General features: G+C 48.2%; 1 protein-coding gene and 1 long non-coding RNA gene across 2 annotated transcripts; one reads left to right on the top strand and one right to left on the bottom strand.

The window, feature by feature from the left end:
• Window positions 1-210: 210 nt before the first annotated feature.
• On the bottom strand, window positions 211-13,084 carry LOC117867965 (C-factor-like). The gene is made up of 6 exons (XM_034753482.1): window positions 12,888-13,084; window positions 5,637-5,688; window positions 4,514-4,701; window positions 2,628-2,783; window positions 1,281-1,391; window positions 211-999 (listed from the first exon to the last, which is right to left on the bottom strand). The coding sequence occupies exons 1-6, from the start codon at window positions 13,026-13,028 to the stop codon at window positions 886-888; spliced, it is 762 nt and encodes a 253-aa protein (XP_034609373.1). The 5' UTR covers window positions 13,029-13,084; the 3' UTR covers window positions 211-885.
• Window positions 13,085-14,188: 1,104 nt separating this feature from the next.
• Window positions 14,189-18,903, top strand: LOC117867963. Its single transcript, XR_004643541.1, has 3 exons — window positions 14,189-14,314; window positions 17,821-18,001; window positions 18,798-18,903. It is a non-coding gene; the product is annotated as an uncharacterized LOC117867963 (long non-coding RNA).
• Window positions 18,904-23,532: the final 4,629 nt, after the last annotated feature.

Raw genomic sequence — 23,532 nt, 5'->3', positions numbered from 1 at the left:
GAGGTAACATTTTGTACCCAAGAATCAGTGGCTCTCCATGGTTTGGGCACTACCAGTGAACGGAGCCAGCCTCTAACAGCCGCCCTCAAGTGGCACTGGACAGAACAATGCCTTTCCAATGGAATTTTGATCACATACCTTGAGCCAGAGGCCCACACTCCTAAGTTAGGTCCAGTAGGAAGCCTCTGAAGTAGTTCAGTAAATAAGTGGTTTTGGCTTAAACAAAAGCAGCTTTTATTGAAGACAAGTTAGGAGTCAAACATACAAACCTCACCCCTGCATGGACCAGGGGATTGGTCACACAGGAAGAAAGGAAACAAGTGTCTTGTGCCATGACCATAGGGACACTTCTCCAGAAGTGCAGTGACCAGGGTTAAAGCTTCAGTCTTTAAATCAGTCTAGCAGGTCAAGGCTGTTCAGGTGGGTACAGTACAAGAGTTACCAGAGCAGTTCAGCCTGCAGGAGCCATCCTGACATGTCCCTCCAACTTGGAGCAGGGACCATAGCAACCCCTTTATCTGATGTAAACAGGCCCAACTCCACTGAATGGAATGTCTCACCTGCAACTCTCACTCATAAGAGTTGGTATTTTTACTGCTTTGGTTTTGGAATCCAATAGGAATAATCCCCACCCCCGTAGCTGTAGTTTTGGTAAATTGGAGTGTTTGCTAAAAGGTATCGTTCCCCCATATCCTGTTTCCTTCTCAGGGTTTGCGGAGGTTATTTGAACAGCAGAGCAAAAAACTTCCAAATATCTGTACATGTTGGATAACAGATTTTTTTGTTAATATACTAGTTGAAATAGTCAAAGAGATCTAGACAAAGACATCGCCAACCAAGATTTAACTTCTGGCACTACTCCCATCCTGTAGTCCATGGTGTGTGTTACCATGGTAGTGTTCCCCCTTGCCCGTCTAGGAAGGAGCCGTTGTCTTTTTCGCTGAGATTAGCCAGAACTGAGAGGATACCTGGGATAGCTTCTTGTATCTGCAAGGGAGCCTAGGAGGATCAAGATTAAAAAATTAGGAGTATCCTTAGGAAAAGGCAAGCAATAGAATTCTACCTATGGGTATGCAAGAGCTTCCTTAATGTTGCACTTAATATAGTTTCCTAGCTAATGAGATGTGTTAAGGCAACTGGCTCTTCAAGGCCTTCAGCAGTTACAATTAGTGGATTGCAAGAGTGAACTAGAGAGCCAGTATATTTTAAGGTGTTGAGATGCAAGGTTGGTCCTCCTTAAAAAAAAAAAAAATAATAAAGAGTGTCTGGATGTCACTAACCATGTCTCCTCCCATATCAGTTTGAATCCAGCCTGGGTGCAGAGAAATACAAAGGATTCCATCCACTTTCAAGTCTGCAGCAAGACACCTGGTGATCATATTCAGTGCAGTCTAGAAGAGTGAACATGGTATCAGTAGGTCAGTTTCACATATCAACTTTGAGGTTTGGAAGGAAGGCCACCCAATTAGTACCTTGCTTCCCCACTCGATGCATCAGGGAGCTGTAGAAAGGTCACATCCAGAAGATGTACTTCAGACACTGGACTTCAATCTCCTCTCTTAGAAGATGCCAATCAAGAGCAGGTCAAAAGTCAATGGAGCTATTTTGGTGCAAGTGAGAGGAGAATGAAGGGGCAATCTTTTGGTCAAGTTCTGATGGATCTGGAAGTGCAGTTTGACACTCACATGGAAGAGTCTTGTAAATATTCTTAGTTCAAAGGTTCCAAAAGGCTGTATCTATATATTCACAGCCCCCCATATAAATACAGCCTTTCAGAACCCTTGAACTAAGAATATTTACAAGACTGTTCCATCCAAGCATTTAAGACCAAAAAGAGAAAGAAAAGGTAATCTCTTCCTTTCCCCCCACTCCAGCCTACAGGACAACTTGATGGAATTTAATGGAGCCACTTGGTTTGTGCAGTCATTGTTGTATTGAATGTCTGAAGAAACAGATTATGTTCTATTTAGTTCCTAAGCAGCAAGGTCCTAGAACCTTAGGAGTTGAGAAGGGTGTGTTGTTGCAGGAGGGTGAGGAAGGAGGAGGAAGAATGTCTGCCATAAGGGACATATGTCATTTAACCCAAGCAGCCAGGATTCTGTTAAATCCATCCTTTGCTAACAAACAAATACCAGATCACAGTCCCTGGATGTGTAGATGTTAAAAAACCCACATTCAGGTTGGCACTAATCACGGTGCGACTGCCACTCCTTGCAATCAGTTTAATGTTTACCCTATTGACCACCTTGCTGAGGTTAGACAGAAGCCTTGCACTATGGCCAGTAGGTACATCATAGGTCTAGGGAGATCCCCTAAGAATGCTGGGTGCATTTAGAAGGGACTATTGACAAGGCACTTACCTGGATTGTATAGTGGTTAGTTAAGGACAGCATGTTCTGTATTCCGGATAGATAAGTTTGTGGTAGAAGGTAGTCCTCCTTTCTGCACAAAGCTCCAACAGCTCTCTACTCTTATTTTATATTGACTAGCAAGTCTTTACCTAGTAAAGTCATCTTATACAGCATATAGAATGAACCCCTATTTCCAAGTTAGTTACCAGTTTAGGATCCCCTTTAGCTCAGAGCATTGCCTGGTTTCAATTGAGCACAGCTTTGGAAAACACCCACCTTTGCTATTCTATAGGGATAGACTTTGAGGAACATCTCATTTGCCTGGACCAGTTGCATGGAGGCAGCAACAGATGACATATTGATAATGGCTGCTCGGTGACAACCCATACCAGTGCTCAACTGGGCTGCCTTCCTCAGAAGGGGAAGAAAGGCCTGTAAGAGAAAGTTCATTTCATTTCAATTTAAATTTCAGTCTCAGCCTGACCAAGACCAATTTGGGTTTAAACACTCTGTTCTATTAAGAGCCGAGCTCAATACAGTCATGACAACTGTATGCTACTATCTGACTTGCAGTGACATTAACACACTAGTAGACCCTCTACAGAGCTAGCTAATGATTTATGCTGACTTTAGAACCACCACAGACCTATCACCCACATGAAGCAAGCAGCTTCTCGATTTAATCCTTTAATTATTTACAGACCGAGTCTGCTCAGGACCTGGCACTATGAACCCCTGAAGAGACACGAAGTATTCTTGTCACACAAGATGGAGATTTGCATACCACAGAAAAAGGCTAGAAGCTAGCTTTGAGGAGTCCACCATGTGCTGTTCATTGCTCAAACCCGAGGGCACAGTCAAACTAAGTGGAGTAGGACACCCCACATACTGGGCTAGGGTTGAGACTGGCCTACTTGCTGACTCTCAAAGCTCTTAAACTATTCTGGAGAGAGGTCAGTTAGACATTAGCCAGTGTAGCCTGACCCAAAATTGGGTAAATATAATTGTAACTTGAGGATTAACAGGTTCTTGTCCCAAGATCAGGCCCAGTAAGATTATTGTAAAAATCATCATAATTTGGGAACCCTGATATGCACAGGTGCAATACTCACACTATAGGAATAATTTCTATATATAAATATGATTTATGAATTTAGCAAAGATTATAAACACAAACTTAAAGCAGATAGAGATAATACAGAAAGTACATTTGGACGTTCATCCTTATACCCTTATCTTTCATACTTAACCATTATCTTTATCACCTTCATAGTCCTCACCTTCTCCAGTAGCCATCATTCCAGCCCCTCCCATGATCTACATTTCTCCAACCTCTCTGCTGCCCCTGGGATGTTACTTTTAATAGTAGGTTACTGATGCTGCCATGACCAATTACGGTGACCAGATGTCCCAATAAAAATCAGGACTGTCCCAATATCCAGCTGTCTGTCCTGCATCCCAACAGATGTGTGGTCAGGACGTCATTTGTCCTGATATTTGGCTTCAGCGGCACTCCAGCTTTTTTTTTTTTGCGCTTCGGCGGCACTGTCCCAATATTTTGTTCTGGTCACCCTATGACCAATGCATATTCAATAGAGGTCCTTATTTGTATTTCCTCCCCTTAAGGTGTCCGTTTTCTATAGGTTAGTATATGTATGATGTTACCCTATTAGCATACACGTTAATTTGCTGTCATGGCAGCTTTGCAGTTGGAGGTTCTGTCCAGAACTTTCCAGATGCTGGTGTCAGCTATGTTCTGTGGGTGGCGGAGGTCAGTATTCTGGACAAAATTCCCACTCTGGCATACCACTTTCAGTTCCCTAGAACTTAGGAGTTACCAGTACTTAAGTTTATCTATGCTAAGGGTTATAGGCCTCAAGCCTCACACGATCTACTAAAGCCAAATCTTACAGGATGAAAGCCTGTAGGTTCCTTGCATTACTACTAAATATAATAAAGCAGAACAAAGCAATGACTAATACAGGTAAGCTGGCCCACACCAGTGACCATGCAGTTAAGCATTAGCTTGTCTCTGGAAGTCTCACCAGGCTTGTACAATGTAAAAGGCATAGATGGGGCTCATGAAGACTTATATGGGCAGTACACAAAGTACAGAGCCTTTTTAGTCTCTTTCCCAAAGTAAACCCACGTCCCGGTCTTACCTTTGTGACCATCAACTGAGCGACTGTGTTGGTTTCATAAATGGTGAGCATGGTTTCAGCCGTGACTTCTTCCAGGGAAGCAACCACATTGATACCAGCATTGTTAATGAGGCAGTTCAGCCCTTTGTCTCCTAAGATCTCTTCCACTTCCTGGACTACTTTCTTTATGCTGTTTTCACAGACCACATCTGCCACAGAGAGGAAAGGAAACACCAGCAATGAAGTGGATTCTGTAGGACAGTGATCGTCTGTGTACCCAGGATGGGCTGCAAATGCAAAGCCAGTGCTTCAGGATGTGTAGGAAATATGCTTGGTGGAAATTTAAGTCCCACTGAAACAAGCATGGCCAGGACATTTAAGCAAGAGGAATGTTCTGTGGTCCATGTTGTCCCACGTGCCTTCCCTTTAAAGAAGGAGGGAAATAAGGGCTTCCTCACCCCAGCCTGATACACATCTGGTTGTGCCTGGTCTGTTCTCTTGCTTGACTTAGCTCAGTTTTTCCTTCATGCCCAGAAGGGGCTGAGTGCACCACAATTTCAGGTTTGTCGCATGAAAATCAGGGTACGAAGAGGCTGCATGATCTCAATCCAGCACCAGGACTGGATCAGTGTGATCCAATACAAGCTACAGGAGAGAGAAGGACTTGAGAGTTTGGGTGTCCCCCCTCCCAAGCCATTCCACATAGAGATGAGATCCAGACAAAGTGTGGATCCAAACTGAGGTTGAATGTGGAATTTTGCCTCAGTCCCCCTCTAGTGAGGGACTGACAATTAGTTGGGGGGTGGGAAGGGAAAAGAAGAGTTCTCTTCAATAGGCAGTAGTCGGGTGTCAACATTGATCTCTGAAACAGTGAGTTTCAGTTAAATGTATACCCCCTGTCACAGACAGGTCAACAAACCCTGAAAGCCAAGTATTAGCATGGACCATTTCTCAAACACTAGAAGGAACCAGACTGTCTCACAAGAGTTATAAGAAATCTGTACAGTACCAGAGATCTGGGGAGTGGCTTTAAGTTATTAGTGAAGAGACGCAACTTCGGATCTTCCACTCCCATGTCTCAAAAGCAACCCAACCTGGCTATGGTAGCACGTGCTCTGGTTTGTTACGAGGCCCTTTCACTCACCAAGCTGGAGTAGTTTGATGTTGCTATACTGCGTGCTGAGCTGCTGGAGTTCCTAGAAACAGAAGGAAAAGCTGAGTTGTGGTCTTGTCTGCTTGGGGTTACGGCTCAGTTTTCAGGAGTGCGGAGCACTCCGGTCTAGTTAGACTCCACAGGAGTGAGGTGCTGGCCATCTCTGAGAAGTCAAGCTCTTACTGACTCACTTAGTAAAGCCACTAGCAGCCTCACACCATGAGGGCACCCTGCTTACGTTCTCCATTGGGCTAGCATGCAGGGCATGTATGCAGCCAGTCTAGCCATCAGATGAACACGACTGGGGAGCCCATCCTGCAATGGGCTTCTGATAGCTGGATAATGTGACATATTGCATGCAGTTGCTGGACAGACGTTACGCTGCTTCCCACTCAGAGTGTCAGAGTGTTTAGTCATTGAAGCTTCAGGCACCTCTGTGCTGGCAGCAGCACAGAAGAGCAGCACTAGTTTAAGGAAGGAGCATTTGATATTTGAGAACATAAGGGCAATCACTGGGAAGTTTTAGTATGCAAGACTCAAGACAATTTTTCAGTTCCATGCACTACAGTTAAGTTGTTCTCCGCAAGACATTCATAGTGAAATTGAAGACTGAAGTTTAACTGTCCAATGAAGTGGGCTGTAGCCCACGAAAGCTTATGCTCAAATAAATTTGTTAGTCTCTAAGGTGCCACAAGTACTCCTGTTCATTTTTTTTTTTAGGGAAACAAGGAGTCACGAACTTTTAGCAGGAACACAATTGCAATGGTAGCCTAGCTGCCACTAGACAGATTCAGGTTGATGATCCTGGGGGAAACACTTCCCTTCTAGGCCACAAAGCAGGATGTAAATCTTAGCCAAATGAAACAGACAGGGTGGGTTCTTCTCAGTCTCATTCCAGAGAGTGAATTCCCACAGGCAATTCTTATTCTCACGAGAGACCCATCAGACACACTGAGTTGCTGCCATCTGATGGGTGTTTGGTGGCCTGTGTTTTGGGTGACCAGACAGCAAGTGTGAAAAAATGGGGACAGGGGGTGCAGAGTAATTGGCACCTATATAAAAAAGCCCCACATATTGGGACTGGCCCTATAAAAATCAGGACAACTGGGCACCCTACTTGTGTTAAACAAGCTGGTGCTTGCTATCAGTCCGATTAGTGATTGAATCAAACAGATCTGACCCTCTTGTTGGCAGCCTCAGGATGGTGAGAGATGGAAAAAGCCATGGAGACTTCGGTTCCCCCCACTGACATCTTGAGGTGACCCTTGCAGATAAGGCACAAGGCTTGTCAGCTGGGAACCTTGCCTCAATATCCCTCTTGAAATGAGGCAGAGACTTGGGCCTTTGGTGTCATCCTGGCCCTTTTCACAGATGGTAAATTCCACATACTTTTGTGACCACTGGCTGTCACTGGGTTGTGTTTATTTTAACAAGTTCAAGTTAAGATACCATCAGCTGCACCTACTCCAGGATCAGTTGTGACTCAGGCAAAGTCAGGAGCCAGGGTCAGTGGTGCTGGTCCCTCCACCCCACACTGAAATGTAACAAGTTACAAAACCTTCCAGAATGTAGCTTGTGTCTTAGACTTTGACATGACTCTCTCAGACAGACTGTGTCCCAGAAGAGATTACTCCTCATTTTGTTTAGTGGGTCCTGCTGGCTACAGAGTTCATCTGCCAAAGTTTAATAGAAAAGAAACAGTCCAGTTTCCTAGTTTGCTACAGGATGCAGTGACCAAAGGGAACTGTTAAGCACCAGCATCTGCTATTGCAAAGTCAGAGTGAGAGCCCTCCAATGTCCCTCCCTTCACTTTTCTCTGGAGTTCTTCTAGTGAAGAATGTGCTATCACACAGGGACACTGCAGGAGAGGGGAGCAAAGTAGGACTGTTTGAATGTGGGAACCTAGTTAGAGAGAAGTGTCCTATATTCAGAGTGGTCTGGAAGGATTATGCAGGTCTTCAAGTTGGGGATAGGAAGGGTAGAAAGGCAGATTATCCTTCTAGATCCCTCCACCCTTGCTGGCTAGCAAGGTCCCTAATCAAGAACCATCTTGTGCAACAACTCACCAACTATGGTGCCTGATCGAGTCAGCAGACCCCTGGTTTATCCATAGGCTTGGAAGGATTAAATTTATTGACATTTATTATTTAAAAATAGAACTTTCACTGTGTCAAGACCGAGTGTTTCCATTAATTGAGGTTTATAGATAGGTAAAGAAAGAAATTGACTGCTTGAGAATTTAAAACTCTGATTTGAGGATATTTTGTATCTTGACAACTTGTTTTGACAGTTACAAAGCTTTAACTTTGTGAATCTTGATGTCTCATTAAATAATTGTTGTACGACACCCTCCATTATTTTCCACAACCATGAAAGTTTAAATAGGTAAAAATAAGAAAAAAGTTTTTTAAGTATCTTCCATCAAAATAAAAAATTAAATTCTGCCAAGCCTATCTGCATGTGAGCGGCTGCCACTGGGACATTCTCTGTGCAGTGTCCTTAACTTTGAACCCCAGGTTGTGAGGAGGGTGGAAAAGGAGACATTCCAACACGCCAAGAGCCATTGGCCTTCAGGGCATGCTTAACTGAACATTAACTGCTTGCTCCTGTTTTCCAGGACAGCACAAGTGTTTTGTTAATCCCGAATGGGTGAACTGGAATGCAGGATTGATTTGGTCAGAGATCTGTAGCCATTTCTATTGCTCGTGTGCATAGGGCAATGGGCAGGTAATTAAAAAAATACCCTGAACAGTACAGAAAGTGGGGTATTGTACTCCACAGAGAAGGGGTAATAGACAGCCTGCAGGCTCTCTTACCCTCAGAAGGCCATTTGCTATGCACACACGGTAGACAGCACCTAGGATTTATTCAGCACAAGTCAGTCTAAGCTGGCAGAGACCCACATGCAGAAGCCTTCAACTGTTCTCTGTTATCCCAGGGGTCAGCAAGGTACAGGAAAGAAAGACATTTGCTGCCTTCTGTAGTTGGGAGGATTGGGTGGAGGGATCCAGTGTGTTCCCGGGTGATTGGAGGAGAAGTACCACTGGCTATATGCTGTCAGTTAGCCTACATAGAGGGGAGAAGTGGGCTGTAGTCCACGAAAGCTTATGCTCTAATAAATTTGTTAGTCTCTAAGGTGCCACAAGTCCTCCTGTTCTTTTTATAGAGGGGAGAGTTACAAGAAGATCAAGCAAAATATTTAAGTCCTCAAGACAGGCTTTTAAAAGCCATTGGTGGCTTCTTTCCCACCTTTCCAGGGGCATTCTGGTCAGGTCTCCTGTAATTGGATTTTTACAAATCCAGATCGGAGAGACCTCCCCAGACATTTCCACAGAGTTCGTCATCCATCTCAGGAGAGGACACTAGGATCAGACCATTCTAGTCTGGTAGCTTTTTTACATCCACTTTTCACTGCTAGGGCTACACAAGGTGCAGAACCGTGAAGAATCAGGCCCTAGGTGGTTCAAAGACTGCCTGAACTGGGTAAATGTGGCTTTTCCCATACATCTACTCCATGGGAACAAAGAAATCACTTAAACCTGGCTATAAATGGGAACCATGTGAAGTAAAAAAGCCTTTAGAGGGGCAGGCTCCAACATCTTGCTGGTGGAAGCTTTGAACACTTAAAGCTCCTGCTTTACTAAAATAAGTGGAGCTACGTGATATGTGAGTGGGGAGTGAGGAAGAGACGATAATGAATAACATTGCTTTGCTGCTCACACGTGCTTGGTAAGAGCTCATATTTTGCATTCAAAAAGTTCACACACGTACTGTTGCCAAGCCACAATTTTATTGTGAGTTTTGCCAAGTTCAGTGTTTAAGGCCCCAGCTGCTGAAGTCAGGAGAATCTCTCCTTTCATTGGAAAAGAGTTTCTAGCTCTCAGGCCTGCAGGAAAAGAGCTCAGCCAAGACACCTTGCAGGCTCTGCCGTGCCATCTACCTTCTAATTCAAAAGAAGTTTTCAAAGTCTTGTGATTTTCAGGAGCCCCACTCAGGATTTTTGAATGCTTAGGGTAGGCAATATTGTTCTCTTAATTTCTGTAGCATGCAACTTCTGTTTTCCCCTCCTCCATAGGGTTTCAGAAGCCACCTTTTAGCAACACCTCTGGCTAGGGGGAAGGAGTGTTAATTTCAAGCCAGCTGCAGAGAAGATTTATATTGATGTAATGCTCAGAGCATTGTGCTTCAAGTGGTGGCCTGCATGCCAGAGCCATCCAGTCTGCAAGGGCCTTCCATGTGGCCCACTGCCTAGTGTCAGCTGTTCCTTCCTGCTTCCTAGGAAGGAGCAGCTAACCAAAACTGCTCAGAAGCAGTACAGATCTCCTTCCCCGCTCTCCATCCCTGTGCCCAAAGTCACACAGGAAATCTGGGGGTAAAGCCAGGAATTGAAGCCCCATCTCTCAAGTTAATACCCTAACTAGTAGACCAGCCCTCTCAAAAGGGCATAAGAACAGCCATCCTGGGTCAGACCAAAGGTCCATCTAGCCCAGTATTCGGTCTTCATATAGTGGCCAATGCCAGCTGCCCCAGAGGAAATGAACAGCTAATCATCAAGTGATCCATTCCCTGTCACTCATTCCCAGCTTCTGGCAAACAGAGGCTAGGGACACCATTCCTGCCCATCCTGGCTAATAGCGATTGATGAACCTATCCTCCATGAACTTATCTAGTTCTTTTTGAACCCTGTTATAGTCTTGGCCTTCACAACATCCTCTGGCAAAGAGTTTTACAGGTTAACTATTCTGTGAAGTATTTATTTTTAAACCTGCTGTCTATTAATTTTATTTGGTGCCCCCCTAGTTCTTGTGTTATGAGAAGTAATAACACTTCCTTATTTACTTTCTCCACACTCGTCATGATTTTGTAGATCTCTATCATATTCCCCCACTCCCCCTTAGCCGTCTCTTTTCCAAACTGAAGAGTCCCAGTCTCATTAATCTCTCCTCATATGGAAGAGATTCCATACCCCCAATCAGTATGGTGACCACATCTGCATGCAGTATTCAAGATGTAGGCATACTATGGATTTATAGAGAGGCAATACAATATTTTCATCTTATTATCTATCCCTTTCTTAAATGACTCCCAACATTCTGTTCACTGTTTTGACTGCCGCTGCACAGTGAGCGGATGTTTTCAGAGAACTATCCACAATGACGCCAAGATCTCCTTCTTGAGTAGAGACAGCTAATTTCGACCCCAACATTTTATATGCAGGAAGGCACACACCAGACATTCTCCGAAGTCAGCCAAGGGCAGAATTTGACCTTGTAATTAGCAGGCAGGCCGTGGGTTCAAGGACTTATTCCAAAAGGCAAGGGCAGACCAGAGAGATGCACTGAAGTTACTCACCAGGATGGTTCCCCCTTTCTGTGAAAACAGGGTGGGCCACAAATTATTACCCCACTTGCAAGTTAGATACTTCAAAGCTATGATTCGCAATCACTTGCAACAAATGAAGTCTGGAGAGTGCCTGGACAAAGAAGTCAAGTCTAGCCCCACAACATTGTAATAGGAATGCGGATTGAAAGGGGGCAGGGGAATCGAACGAATTGGCTGAGAAGGTTTCAAGAATATAGATTTAAGTCTACAAATGAATCCATTTGGGTAGTGATAAGTGAGCTGATCCCAACCTGAAGGAAAGAGGGATTAAAAAAAACTACACACCACACACACCACTCTGACATGAAGTAAGACTGAAATACACCAAGGCAATGATCTCCTTTTCTAGCTGAACAAAAAACCCATCAGACAAAAGGCAAGGGAATCAATGAAGCAGTGCACCAGAAAAGTTCCAGGAGGTGGCTTTCAGGAATCAGGGGGAGTTAGAGTCAGGGATTTACCTATCCAGCATTGAATGAATGAGGGAACAGGGTTAGTGGCTTTGAGGGAGGTTTAAGATGTGGCAGCTGTGTAAGTAGACTGCTTTGCAGATGTGCCTTCCAGCTAAGAAAGGAGGTCTGTCTTCAGCTCTGCAATATACAAGAGCCATCTGAAGGGTAGCAGTCCTTGTTAATTTCATTTAAAATCTTGTGTCCTTGAAAGGTGGGGAGTTACCAGCGCTAATCAGGTCAGTAGCTCCCCAGGGCATAAACAGGAGCTTTTGTATGATCCTGCCCCACCTCAGAGTTAGATATCGAGCAGGATTTTTTTTTTTTTTTTTTTTTAAATACCTTAGGGAGACTAGCCAGTTTCCCGGCAGGTTGAAAGTTTGAAATAGGACTTGTGCTGCACCAAGGAATCAGCAAACACTGAAGTTTTTCCCAGCCAGGGACTGATCCTTGGATTTCACCCTGAGCCACACCAGGGGTACTGGGACAATTTGTCTAGTGGGGGGGGGCATGCTAAGAGCCATTGAACCAAACTGTAAACCCTAGATATGATAGAAATGGCTTCAAGCCAGGGGGTGCAGCAGCCCCCCCATACCCCTAGTTCCAGCCCTATGGCCCAGGACTGCCTCCCTCACCACCCTGGGCTGCAGAAGCCCCCTGTGCACGTGAGCGAACACCCCCGGTACAGGGGTGGCAAGTTTGTAGAAATTTTGGTGGTGCCCAGAACCCGCTCCCCCTCCAAACTCCCCCACCCCGCCTAAGGCTCTGGGAGGGAGTTTGGGTAGTGGGAAGAGGTCTGGGGTGCAGGCTCTGGGAGGGAGTCTGAGGTGGGAATGCAGGAATGGGTGAGAGGTGCAGGCTCTGGGACAGAGTTTGGGTGTAGGCTCTGGGCTGGGGCAAGGAGTGTGGGTGTAGGAGGGACTGCAGAGGTCTGGGGTGCAGGCTCTGGAAGGGAGTTTGGGGATGGGAGGGGGTGCAGAGGTGAGGGCTGTGGGGCAGAGGATGAGGGGTCTGGGAGGGGGCTTAGGGCTAGGGCAGAGGGTTGGGGTGTAGGGTGGGGATGAGAGGTTCATGATGCAGGAGGGGGCTCAGGACTGGGGCAGAGGATTAGGGTGTGAGGGGTTTGGGACGTTGGAGAGGCTCAGGGCTAGGGCGGAAGGGCAGGGGAAGGGCAGCCGGCCCTGCCATTAGGGGCTGGGAGCACTAGGACCCTGCGGCAGCAGTTGATGCCCGGAGCTGGCAGAGCACAGACAGCGTGAGCTGCAGGCTCGGGGGCCGGGGGACACTCACGGGAGGGGCGGGGCCGGAGGAGCGCCCGGCCCACGGGCCCATACAACTTGCACCCCTGCCCGGCACAGCCAGGAGAGCCGGCCGGGGGGGGGGGTTCTCGGCAGGACCCCTCCCGTTTTACCTGCGCCTTCTCCGGGTAGCGGCACGTGGCGATCACCCAGTCCGGAGCGGGGCTCGCGGCCGCCAGCCCCCGCGCCAGCCCCAGCCCGATGCCCCGGCTGCAGCCGGTGATGAGCACGGAGCGGCACCGCTGCTGGGCCATGCTGGGGCCGGACACCGCTGAGCCGGGGCAGCCGCGGACGGGGCGGCTTTTAACCCAGCCCGGGGGGGCGGGACCGGGGCCTCGCCTCGCCCCACCCCCACCGGGCCCCACCCCCTAGCTGCTCCCCTCCCGGGCCCCGTCCCTCACCCCCACCGACTGCTCGTCCCATCCCGGGCCCCCAGCCCCATCCTAGGGTCCCCTCCCGCTCCCTGCCCCGGGGACCTCGCCCGCTCCCTGCCCCCGGATCGCCTCCCAGGGTCCCACCCCACCCATCCCAATGCCCATTCCCCTCCCAGGGTCCCACCCCACCCATCCCAATGCCCATCCCCCTCCCACGGTCCCCCCTCACTCATCCCAATCCCAGCCCCCTCCCAGGATCCCACCCCCCGCCCACCCATCCCAATCCTCCCATCCCCCTCCCAGTTTCCCCCCCCATCCCAATCCCATCCTCCTCCCAGGGTCCCATCCCACCTATCCCAATCCCCATCCCCCTCCCACGGTCCTCCCCTCACCCATCCCAATCCTCCCATCCCCCTCACAGGGTCCCCCCCATCCCAATCCCATCCCCCTCACAGGGTCCCACCCCACCCCACTTCTTCCCCAGTCCCCCCTGAAATTCCCCACCCACTGCCTCCTCTCTCCTTTCAGCCCTTCATCCCATCCCACACCCTCTGCAGGGCCCCCCATCCCATTTGCACCCCATCCTGCTTTGCAAGCTGCGCTTCCCTCCCCTCCCTCCCCAGAGCCCTTATCCCATCCTGCCCCCCTCCACAGGCCTTCCCCTCCGGTAAGTGGAGTGAGATGAGGGCTTGACAGCTCACCATCATTCTAATGTCTCCATAGAGAGCCCCCCCCCCCCCCCGAACTGCCATTTCTCTGCTGTCCTTTCGCCCTTTCCAGGGGGTGCCCCTGGGCTGAGAGCGCTTGGTCAAGTGTAAAAGTCTCAGGCTGAAAGTAAAGAAAAGATCAATTCCCAACACATGTGCTGCAGCTGCAGCTAGTAAAACACATTCCTCAGCATGAAGCCGTTTGTTTGGTTTGGGGGGCCACTGTAACCGAAAAGGAGCCCCCTGGGCAATGCAATCAGAAATGAACAGCGGGGGGGTGAGGGGGGTGTCTGTTGAAAAAACAAATGTGCTCAGGAATTGATTAGATTTCCATAAAGGAAGGAGAACCTTTTTTCCCCTTCCCCACCATGGAAAGCTTTCTCTCCCTCTCTTTGCTTCTCTTGTAGGGTAACCGACCCCCCTCTTTGTGATGGGCTGAGGAGTCCGGCTGCCAAGTGGGTAAGTGGTGAACCCATTCTTCAGTAGTATTTATATTACAGTAGCAATTAAAGGCCCCAGCCAAGCAGAGGGCCCCGTGAAGCTACCTTCCATTCCCTAGGCACCCCTCGTCCTCCAGTGATGTAGGTCAGTATTAGTCTCCTCATTTTATAGATGGGGAAACTGAGGTGCAAAGAGCTTAAATAACTTGCCTGCATTCTCTGTTAGGTGGAGCTGAAATAGATCCCAGGAGTTCTGACTTTAGCACCCTGCTTTGCACCCACCCGTTCTTCGTTGGTTTCTTTGTTATTTCTGCTTAAGAGAAACCACGCGGAGAGCTCTAACTAATCTTTGGGATCTGGAAATCTTCATCACTGCTGGCCAGCCCGAGAGAAGGATTGATATTAATGTATTCATCCCAAGATGATCTTCCACCTATACTGGGGGGCGCTCAGAAGGCACTTGGGTCTGATTTCTCGTATTCAAGGCACCTCAACACAAGAAAGGGCTTGAGTAAAAACTGCACTGACTTTGGATCTGTCTCATGTAAAATGGCACATAGGTATGGTGGCCAGTTTATTCTTTCTCTGCTATGTCGTCTCTGCATGCAATATCAGAACCATTTCAAGGCTCCCATCTTCCCACTACTTGCTTGCAGGCCTTTCCAAATCAGTCAGAGAACATTCAGTGTCCAACATACCTATCTGATTTACTCTGTGTGAGCGAAAGGAGTCAGCTCCTGCCAAACTGTAGTACTGGGAATAGTTTCCATATTCATGGAGGCAGCTACTGATACTGTGGGTAAAGTTTCAGGCCCTGCTTGAACAAAGCTCTGAAGCATGTGCTAACTTTAAGCAAAAAAAAAGGACAAGTTTGGGGAAGGAGAAGGTGCTTTCCAACAGGGCAGATTGTGCAGGGGAAAGTACATTAGATTATGTGTATTAAATTGCGGTATTTTTATAGTGTCACAAACCTACATGACACTTCATAAACATGCAGTCGGAGTGATAGCTAGCACTGAATAGCCCGTTTCATGGATACCTCTCACAGCACTTTAGAAAGCATTACTGGCCCCATTGTGCCGATGGGAGACAGGTGAAAGGTGAAGTGACTTGCCCAACGGCATAGAGTGAGTCAGTGACAGAGATGGTAATAGACACCCTGCCCCCAGGTCCCTGATTTCCAGTGAGGTGCTCTATGCACTGGATCATACACCCTCATAAGACAGGTTACCTGCCCCAGAGGTTTATGGAGTTTTCAAATACTTTCAAGTTAATGTGTAATTAAAGACACAGGGCCAGATTCTCAGCGAGTATAAGTCAGCATAGCTCCACTGAAGTCAATGCAGCTGCACCAATTTTCGCCAGCTGAGAAGCTGGCCCCTAGCTCCCATGCAGAACATCAGCTCTCTCGGTCTAAGCTGGAGTTCGTGACTTGGTTCAGAGTATTCCCTGCTGAGTGTTGCTAGGCAGCCTCACCAGAAACAGGTGTTTCTGTTGTCCCTTTCCCAGGTGCTAACTAGCAACCTTATCCAGCTGCCTTTCTTCTTAGAACACAATCCAAAATTTAAACAAAAGGATTTATTTGGCAGAGTGTAAGATGAGGGAGTTGGGGGCAAAGGGTGGAGCCCATGTCTTTAGCCCACCATTTGAAGCCATTGGAGCTGTGCCATTTTACATGATCTGAGCCTCGGCCCCCTAATATTTATCAGTACATTTCTCATCCTGCAGCGGTGGCTGCATGTTGGTGGTGGATGAAATGGAATGCTCCCCATGTGCGTATTGGACATGAGCCAACTCAAGGGAAAGACACCCTTGGATTTTAACAGGCTTTGGGTCAAGTCTATAGGGCTGCCCTATACAGATGGATTAGTTGGGAGGGGCCACAAGAAATATCCTCTCCTCCCAGTGTACTCACCGTAATCCGTCTTTGTATAAATTATTATGCTCTCCATCCATTAAGACTGGGTTAACTAACTTTGCACTCAGTTTGTACAGCCATAAGTTTCCTCCCAACCACTAACCTTCCATGTCTACACTGGAATAAAAGACCTGCAGCATGGCTGTGGCTGGCCCAAGTCAGCTGACTCAGGCTTGCAAGACAGTGCTCTGGGACTGTAAAATTATAGTGTAGACATTCAAGCTAGGGCTGGACCCAGAGCTCTGAGACCCTGCCGGGTGAAGGGTCTCAACCCCCGGGCTCCGGGCCAAGCTCAAATGCCTACACTGCTATAGTTAGTCCTGTAGCCTGAGCCCCACAAGCCGTCCGGAGTCAGCTGACTTGGGCTTTGACACCCAGTGCTGTGGGGTTTTTATTGAAGTGTAGACACACCCACAGTCACTCAGAGGCACGGGAGGATGGACAACAATCCTTGGACCCAAGGGCCAGCTGCTGGTTATGAATTCAAGTTCTGCTCTTGGCTGATTTCAGAGAATGTCTAAAGTGTGCACTTCCGCATTCTTTGGAGAAGAAAAATGAGCTAGTGGTTAGGACATTGACGTGAAAGACCTGGGTTCAATTCCTGGCTCTAAGCCCAGACTTCCTGTGTGACCTTGGGCAAGTCACCTAGTCTCTGTGTGCCTCCGTTCCCTCACGTGTACAATGGGAAGGATAGCGCTGGTCTGCCTCACAGGGGTGTCATGAGGACCAATACATTGAAGAGCATGATGTGCTTATGGTAACAAGGTCACTGTGAGGACCATAGACAGACTGTAAGTGATCCTCCATAATAGTACCCTCAGGGAGGGATTTTCAACTCTAGCATCCTTTCAGGGCTCTTGGTAGGCACATAATTTCCAAGGCTGCATCCGAATGTTGTCCATTGACATTTCTCTGTTGTCGTGTTGGCTCCCCAGTGGCGAGATGACCTAGTGACTGAGTTGCAGGCACTCCCGCTTTGCTCAAGGTTCAGTGACTTTGGAAATAGCACTGCCTGGGGACTGAATGCCCTGGCAGTGATGGGTGATAGAGTTGCTTATCGAAGCTTGGCTCAGTCTTGCAGATAAGAGGTTGCTTTCATGCAGGGAGCTTTGGAACAAACACATATCCACCCATGCATAAAGGCAAGTGCTCACACACACACACACAAACCAACAGCCTGGCCAATTTCAAGAGGTCCCAGACCATGAAAACAATCAAGCGTGTGTCTGATTATTGCTCTGACACGCGAGAAAATTAATGGATGGGCTCAGCGTGCTTTGTTTAAGGTGGATTAGATTCTGCTGCTCCCTGCAAATGGAAGGGAGAGATTCCTCTTCCTGTGCAGATGGGATGTGGTCTGAACCAGCAGCAAAGCAACAATGTGTACTGACACCTGCACCTTTCTCCTTGCCAACCAAAGCCCTCGAAGGCACTATGTTCCAGTAGCATCTCTCTCCCTCTCTAATCCGTTTCACCGATGTGTTGATTTGGGAACAATACATGCTGTACATTAACAAAGGCATTTAGTGGCTTTGGAGGATTTTCGAGCAATCCCCTTCATGCTTAACATTTCTCAGTTGTCGTCTTTGTGTGTGTACTTTTTTCAGCCCTTGCTGTCTGGACATGCCATTGGTGTCAGACATAGTTGGAATTCTGCACCACTGTGTTGATTCAGCAGCAGTGCACGGCCGGCCAGCCATCCTCTGGGTGAACGTGTGTACTGGGATCTACATTCATGAAGGATACAGTCTTACAGATCTTTGCCACGCCTGCCACTCAAGTCGAAGGGTCAGAACATTTTCAGTGTACTGTATGCGGAACTATAATACCCCCTTCCCTCCTTAGCGGGGAGGGGTAGCTCAGTGGTTTGAGCATTGGCCTGCTAAACCCAGGGTTGTGAGTTCAATCCTTGAGGGGGCCACTTAGGGATCTGGGGCAAAAATCAGCACTTGGTCCTGCTAGTGAAGGCAGGGGGCTGGACTCGATGACCTTTCAAGGTCCCTTCCAGTTCTAGGAGATGGGATATCTCCATTAATTATTTATTATTTTCCTCAAGTGCCTTTCAGTTGAGGATCACAAAGCCTCTTAGGCCTTGGCTACACTGGTGCTGTACAGCGCTGCAACTTGCCGCGCTCAGAGGTGTGAAAACGCCTCCCCCCCCCCCCCCGAGCGCAGCGCTGTAAAACGCCAGTGTGATCAGCGCCTGCAGCGCTGAAAGCTACTCCCCTCGGAGAGGTGGAGTACAGACAGCGCTGCGAGAGAGCTCTCGCAGCGCTGGTGCCGTGACTACACTCGCTGTGAATTCCCAAGTGTAGCCAAGGCCTGAGAAATATTGACAAGTGCAGCCTCACAGCTTGCCTGTGAGGGTCAGTAAGTATTATCTGGAGGAAATGATACACAGAGAGGTGGAGACACTTATCCAAGGCTACGTGGAGGCTCAATAGCATAGATTAGAATCCAGCTGTGAACACTCAGGCCCTTGCGTTAGCTGCTAGGACAGCATGACTCCTCTATGGAGAGCGGTGCGTGAATCACGGACATTTTGCTTTACAGAGGTTTATACAGATGTTTTCTTTCATTTCAGATAAACCCAAAGCTTAAGCAAAATTCCATGGAACACCCACCTGCTTCCTCCACACTAGGGTGACCAGACAGCAAGTGTGAAAAATCGGGACAGGGGGTGGAGTGTAATAGGAGCCTATATAAGAAAAAGACCCAAAAATCAAGACTGTCCCTATAAAATCGGGACATCTGGTCACCCTAGGGTGACTGGACTGCAAGTGTGAAAAATCGGGACGGGGTGGGGGGTAATAGGCGCCTATATAAAAAAAAAGACCCCAAAATCAGGACTGTCCCTATAAAATCAGGACATCTTGTCACCCTACTCCACAGCTCAATTTCAACCCAGCAAAACCATGAGAAACAACAGCCTGCATTGGGCGTGGATGCAAAGCCATGAATTGTCCCTCTCAAAGAGTTCCCAAACCTTACTGAACCTTTCAGCAAATCTGGCCTGCTTCATGCTTTCAGTGAAAATGTGAAAGGAGGTGAGTTTCATGTGATTTCAGGGTGTGGCACAAGCATTTTATTGGCCAAATGGGCAACTGTCAACACATATCCACAGGCAGTTCGCGTTCATCAAAATCATTGGCAAAACTCCCATTGGCTTCAACAGGAACAGCATTTGGGCTATGCTGGATAATTTATGGGGCCCTCTAATCTTCATTTATACAGTAGGGCTGACATTTTCAAGGTTGCCTGAGAGATTTGGGCATCCAATTACCATTCAAATCAACGAGGATCAAGCATCCAGTTCCCTTCGGAGACTTTGAAAACCTCAGCCCATGTTATTCGGATCCATGCGCTATGTCACCTATTGGCCTGTTATCCTTCAAATCGCCTCTTAAGAACGGTCCTTTCGCTGTTACACAGTTCCTATTTCAGTACACTATCTGGGGACATTATTCCGATGCACTCACCCAGAAGGGAAAATAGTTTCTTTGTTCTTTTGTCCCTCTCTTTGTTGATCCAGAGCAAACATAGGTGTGAGGACAAGAACTTCTACCTGTACAACAAAAGTCACAGCTGCTGTGTCCATTTATTAGGAAACATCAGCCAAGTAACCCTGGTTAAATATTTTCCTTGACGCGGAAGAACTAGGGTGTATTGACAGAAGCCAATAGCGCAGGAGAGAAAGTCTTATCTGTGGTGCCATTGATGGCCCACAATCTCAGTGACGATCAGTGAGGTGGTTTGTTTGGTGTTAGTTGAATGCCAGATCTCCCACTTTGGGCTTGGGTTAAACATGACTAGCAACAAATGCTTATTCCTTGTCTGCACTGCATCCCATAACCGCATGAGTTAACACTGTAGCCCTAAGGATTAATCTACTTGCTTGCATAGATACATCTTTTCTTATAAGTTTAAGTATTTGATGTATTGTAATACAATACAAGAACGTTTATCTTCTAATCAAACATATTGGCGAGCCTAACCCCACACTAATTAATATTAACAATCAATCCCGGTTAATATGATCAATTAATTAAAATTAATTAAAATAAAATAAAATTAAGTGGGTAAATTAAATCAACATTACTCACACACCCCAGATCAGGCTACAACACGTGTGAAGACACAATTACAAACTCCAGCACAGACAAGCCCTTTAAGCACAGCCCAATAAATATTATTAATGACAATTAGCACTTACATCGAGTTTTCTTCTTCAAATCACTAGTACTGATATTAACTCTCTCGGCGCTCAGTCCTGCACGGTGCCAAGCAGCCCGGCTGTGATCCAGCAAAGCATTTAGGCGTCTGCTTGACTTTAATCCCATTGACTTCCAGGACAATTAGGGCTAAATCGACACTCATTTAAGCTAATGGCAAAACTCCCCTTTACTTCAGTGGGGCAAGATCAGGCTCTTACGCCCATGGTTTAAGTACTTTGCTGAATCGGGGCCAGACGGCTCAGCACCTGGCAGGGGCATGTTTGTATTCCACTTTTCATGTCCACATCTCCAAGCACGCTGCTAAAATGAGGATCATTGGCCCCCCATTTTATAGATGGGGAAACTGATGCCCTGTATTGCTTCCACTGTACATCACAGCACCCCTGGGAAAGGCTGTCTTGGCTCTTGTCTTGTGGAGAGTCAGAGCATTAGGGACCAGAAGCCAATCAGAAAAACAACGCCGTCCATCGAGAGCACACTTCACTAGTGAGTCAACACAAAACCCAAATGCAAGGTTCACATGTCTCCCCTCTAGTCTAGTCTCATCTAGTCTCACCTCCTGCAGAGCACAAGCCATAGGACCTCCCTGAATTAATTCCTGTTTGAACCAGAGCAGATCTTTGAGAAAAACATCCACTCTCCATTCAGAATATCAAGCCTGCAAAAGTCAGAAAAGTGAAAAAAAATAAAAAGGCAGGTTGCTCCTACCAGAGCTGTCCCTTGGGGGGTGCAGGGCCCTCCCTGCTAGTCTCCTCGCCGTCCATCCGGTGCGCCCACCCACTCCCCGCCGCCTCACCCTCCCACCCGCCCGCCTCCTCACCTCCCTCCCGCCTGCCCACCTGCCACTCACCTCCCTGTTCACCTCCTCACCCTGCTCACCTCCCACCTCACCTCCCCGCCCGCCTCCTCACCTGAATATCGGGACAAATGGCGTCCTGATCGGACATCAGTCGGAATGCGGGACAAAGGGCTAAATATCGGGACAGTCCCGATTTGATCGAAGTTCGGGGCCCCCCAAAGCGCAGGGCCCGGGGCGGTCACCCCGATTCACCCTACCCAAGGGACAGTTCTGGCTCCTACCTTAGCAACCAGCCGCATCCCACAGACGCGGCGCTGCATCCAAATTTACATTTAACAAGCGAAACCAGGAACAGACCATCCCACATCCATGCAATGGGGCCGAGTTAACATTGTAGGAGCCTGAACTTCCTGACTTTTCAGTGCTTGGAACTAGTTTAACGGCAGACAGCAAAATCAGTAGGGGGCAAGGGGAGGCGCCTGCATGAGCTTTTTCTGGCTTTGTGAAGAAACGAATCCAACAGGAGTGTGGGGAAACAGAAGGGAAGAGAGCAGGGAAAGCTGGAAGCTTGCAAGTTCCTTCAGCTCTGTGAGCAACTTGATCTGGCCCTGTTCAGCGTACTGAACGTCCAGGTTCAGAGCAGAGGAGTCCTTGATTCTGGGACTATGCACAAGGCTCCCATGCCTGACAGCTCTCTTCTCCATGGGGTTTATAAATCCTGCCTGCCCTCAGCTCTGGGACTGTCCTTTGACCAGCCTTGCCATCGACATCTCCCCACACATCCCACTTCTTGTTCCTGTGCTGGCCAAGCAGAAGAGGACAAGCTGGGAAAACTGTGGATGCTGTGATGGGGTGTTACCCACTACAGCCCTGATAGGGTTAACGGGGGCCTGATAGGCCAGTTAGTTAACCCTGGCCAGGTAACCTAAGAGTGAAGCTGTCTATGAGGCCGTCTTAAGAGCCGACTGGAACTGAACTTTCCTGCGCTCTCTCTCAGATGTGCTGGGGAACATTTGCCTGAGGGATCTTGCACATTTAGAGGGATGATCAGGCCCCTGGTGATCTGCTGCTGGCTGGCCCATGCTAAGATGCTCATACCCATTCCAAACTCCTCTCCTTCCCCTTAATGGGATAGGAGGGACCGAAAACCCGCAGGCTTTCCTCAGGCAGAGTGTCCACGGAAGACCACGAGAGCAGCCCCCAGTGAGCAGGAGAATGGAGCATCCCCAAACCAGATGTCAAAGGGGCTACTGGCAGCATTTCCTATGTCCCAGTGGAAAGGTGAGCACCTTCTGAAGCAAATGCAAATGGGATTCCCCAGCTGCTGGGAATGTTTCTGAACAGCAAACAAAAGCCCGTTCCAAGGGCAAAGTCCCAGACTGCAATTTTATAGCCCACAATAACTCTTATTATGATAACATTGTTAATGGGGCCAAAGTACCTGACCCAAATCTCTCCCTGTGTGCCCGCAGGTGTAGCAATGGGGGAGGGGAGGGAAGCAGCAGTGGGGGACCATACCTGCAGAGGCTGCTTTACAGGCAAGGACGGGAGCTCATGAGAGATGGGTCCAGGCCACAAAGTATGGATTTCATAAGCACCAGGACCCGGGCTCTGGGGTCTTGGATTGGGCTGTGAATCAGTGACCCTCTCCCTGCATCTACAAGGGCATTTCCTGTTGGAAACAGGCTAAGGAGGAACTGACACCATGCAGTCCTTGTTTGTTTGTTTGCCCTGTTTGGTTTGTGGCTACTACTAAGGGAGGGACCCTGACGGCTTAGCAAAACTAGTACAGCTGAGATATGGATCTGTCTAGCCACGTTCCATGCCCCCCTCCATCACCGCCATCGTATCTTTCACACTGAGCTCCCCAGCGTGATCTCAGTGCAGGGCAGTAGCGAAGGAAGACCACTGCCGCTTGACACATCTGTAATGAGCTGGAGGGACTCAGCCTAGTCCTCATCATACCACGGGCAGCGGCACTAACCAAGTCCCATTGCTGGCAGCTCCAGCAGAGGGACCAAAGACTCAGTGGGCCAGGGAGACTGTGAACTTCCTTTGCAGCCCAGACCGGGATTCCTGCAGACAGAGCTGAAGCCCATTGGAGAAAATTCATAGGGCCACAGCCCTGCTCTCTGCCCGTGCTCGCTTTGCCAAAGCCCTTCAGAGGAGGACAGGAATACAGTAGGGCAAACGAGTGAATTTGTCTGAGTCCAACCTCCCCCACAGGTCTTCCAGCGGCTGGTTGAGCGCTGCACACCGGGGCTGTGATTTGAGCTTGCCAGGGC

The sequence above is a fragment of the Trachemys scripta genome, chromosome 19 (assembly GCF_013100865.1).
Source record: "Trachemys scripta elegans isolate TJP31775 chromosome 19, CAS_Tse_1.0, whole genome shotgun sequence".
NCBI classification, from domain to species: domain Eukaryota; kingdom Metazoa; phylum Chordata; order Testudines; family Emydidae; genus Trachemys; species Trachemys scripta.
Note: the sequence above shows the minus strand (reverse complement) of the source record. Positions and strands in the feature narration are given on the sequence as shown.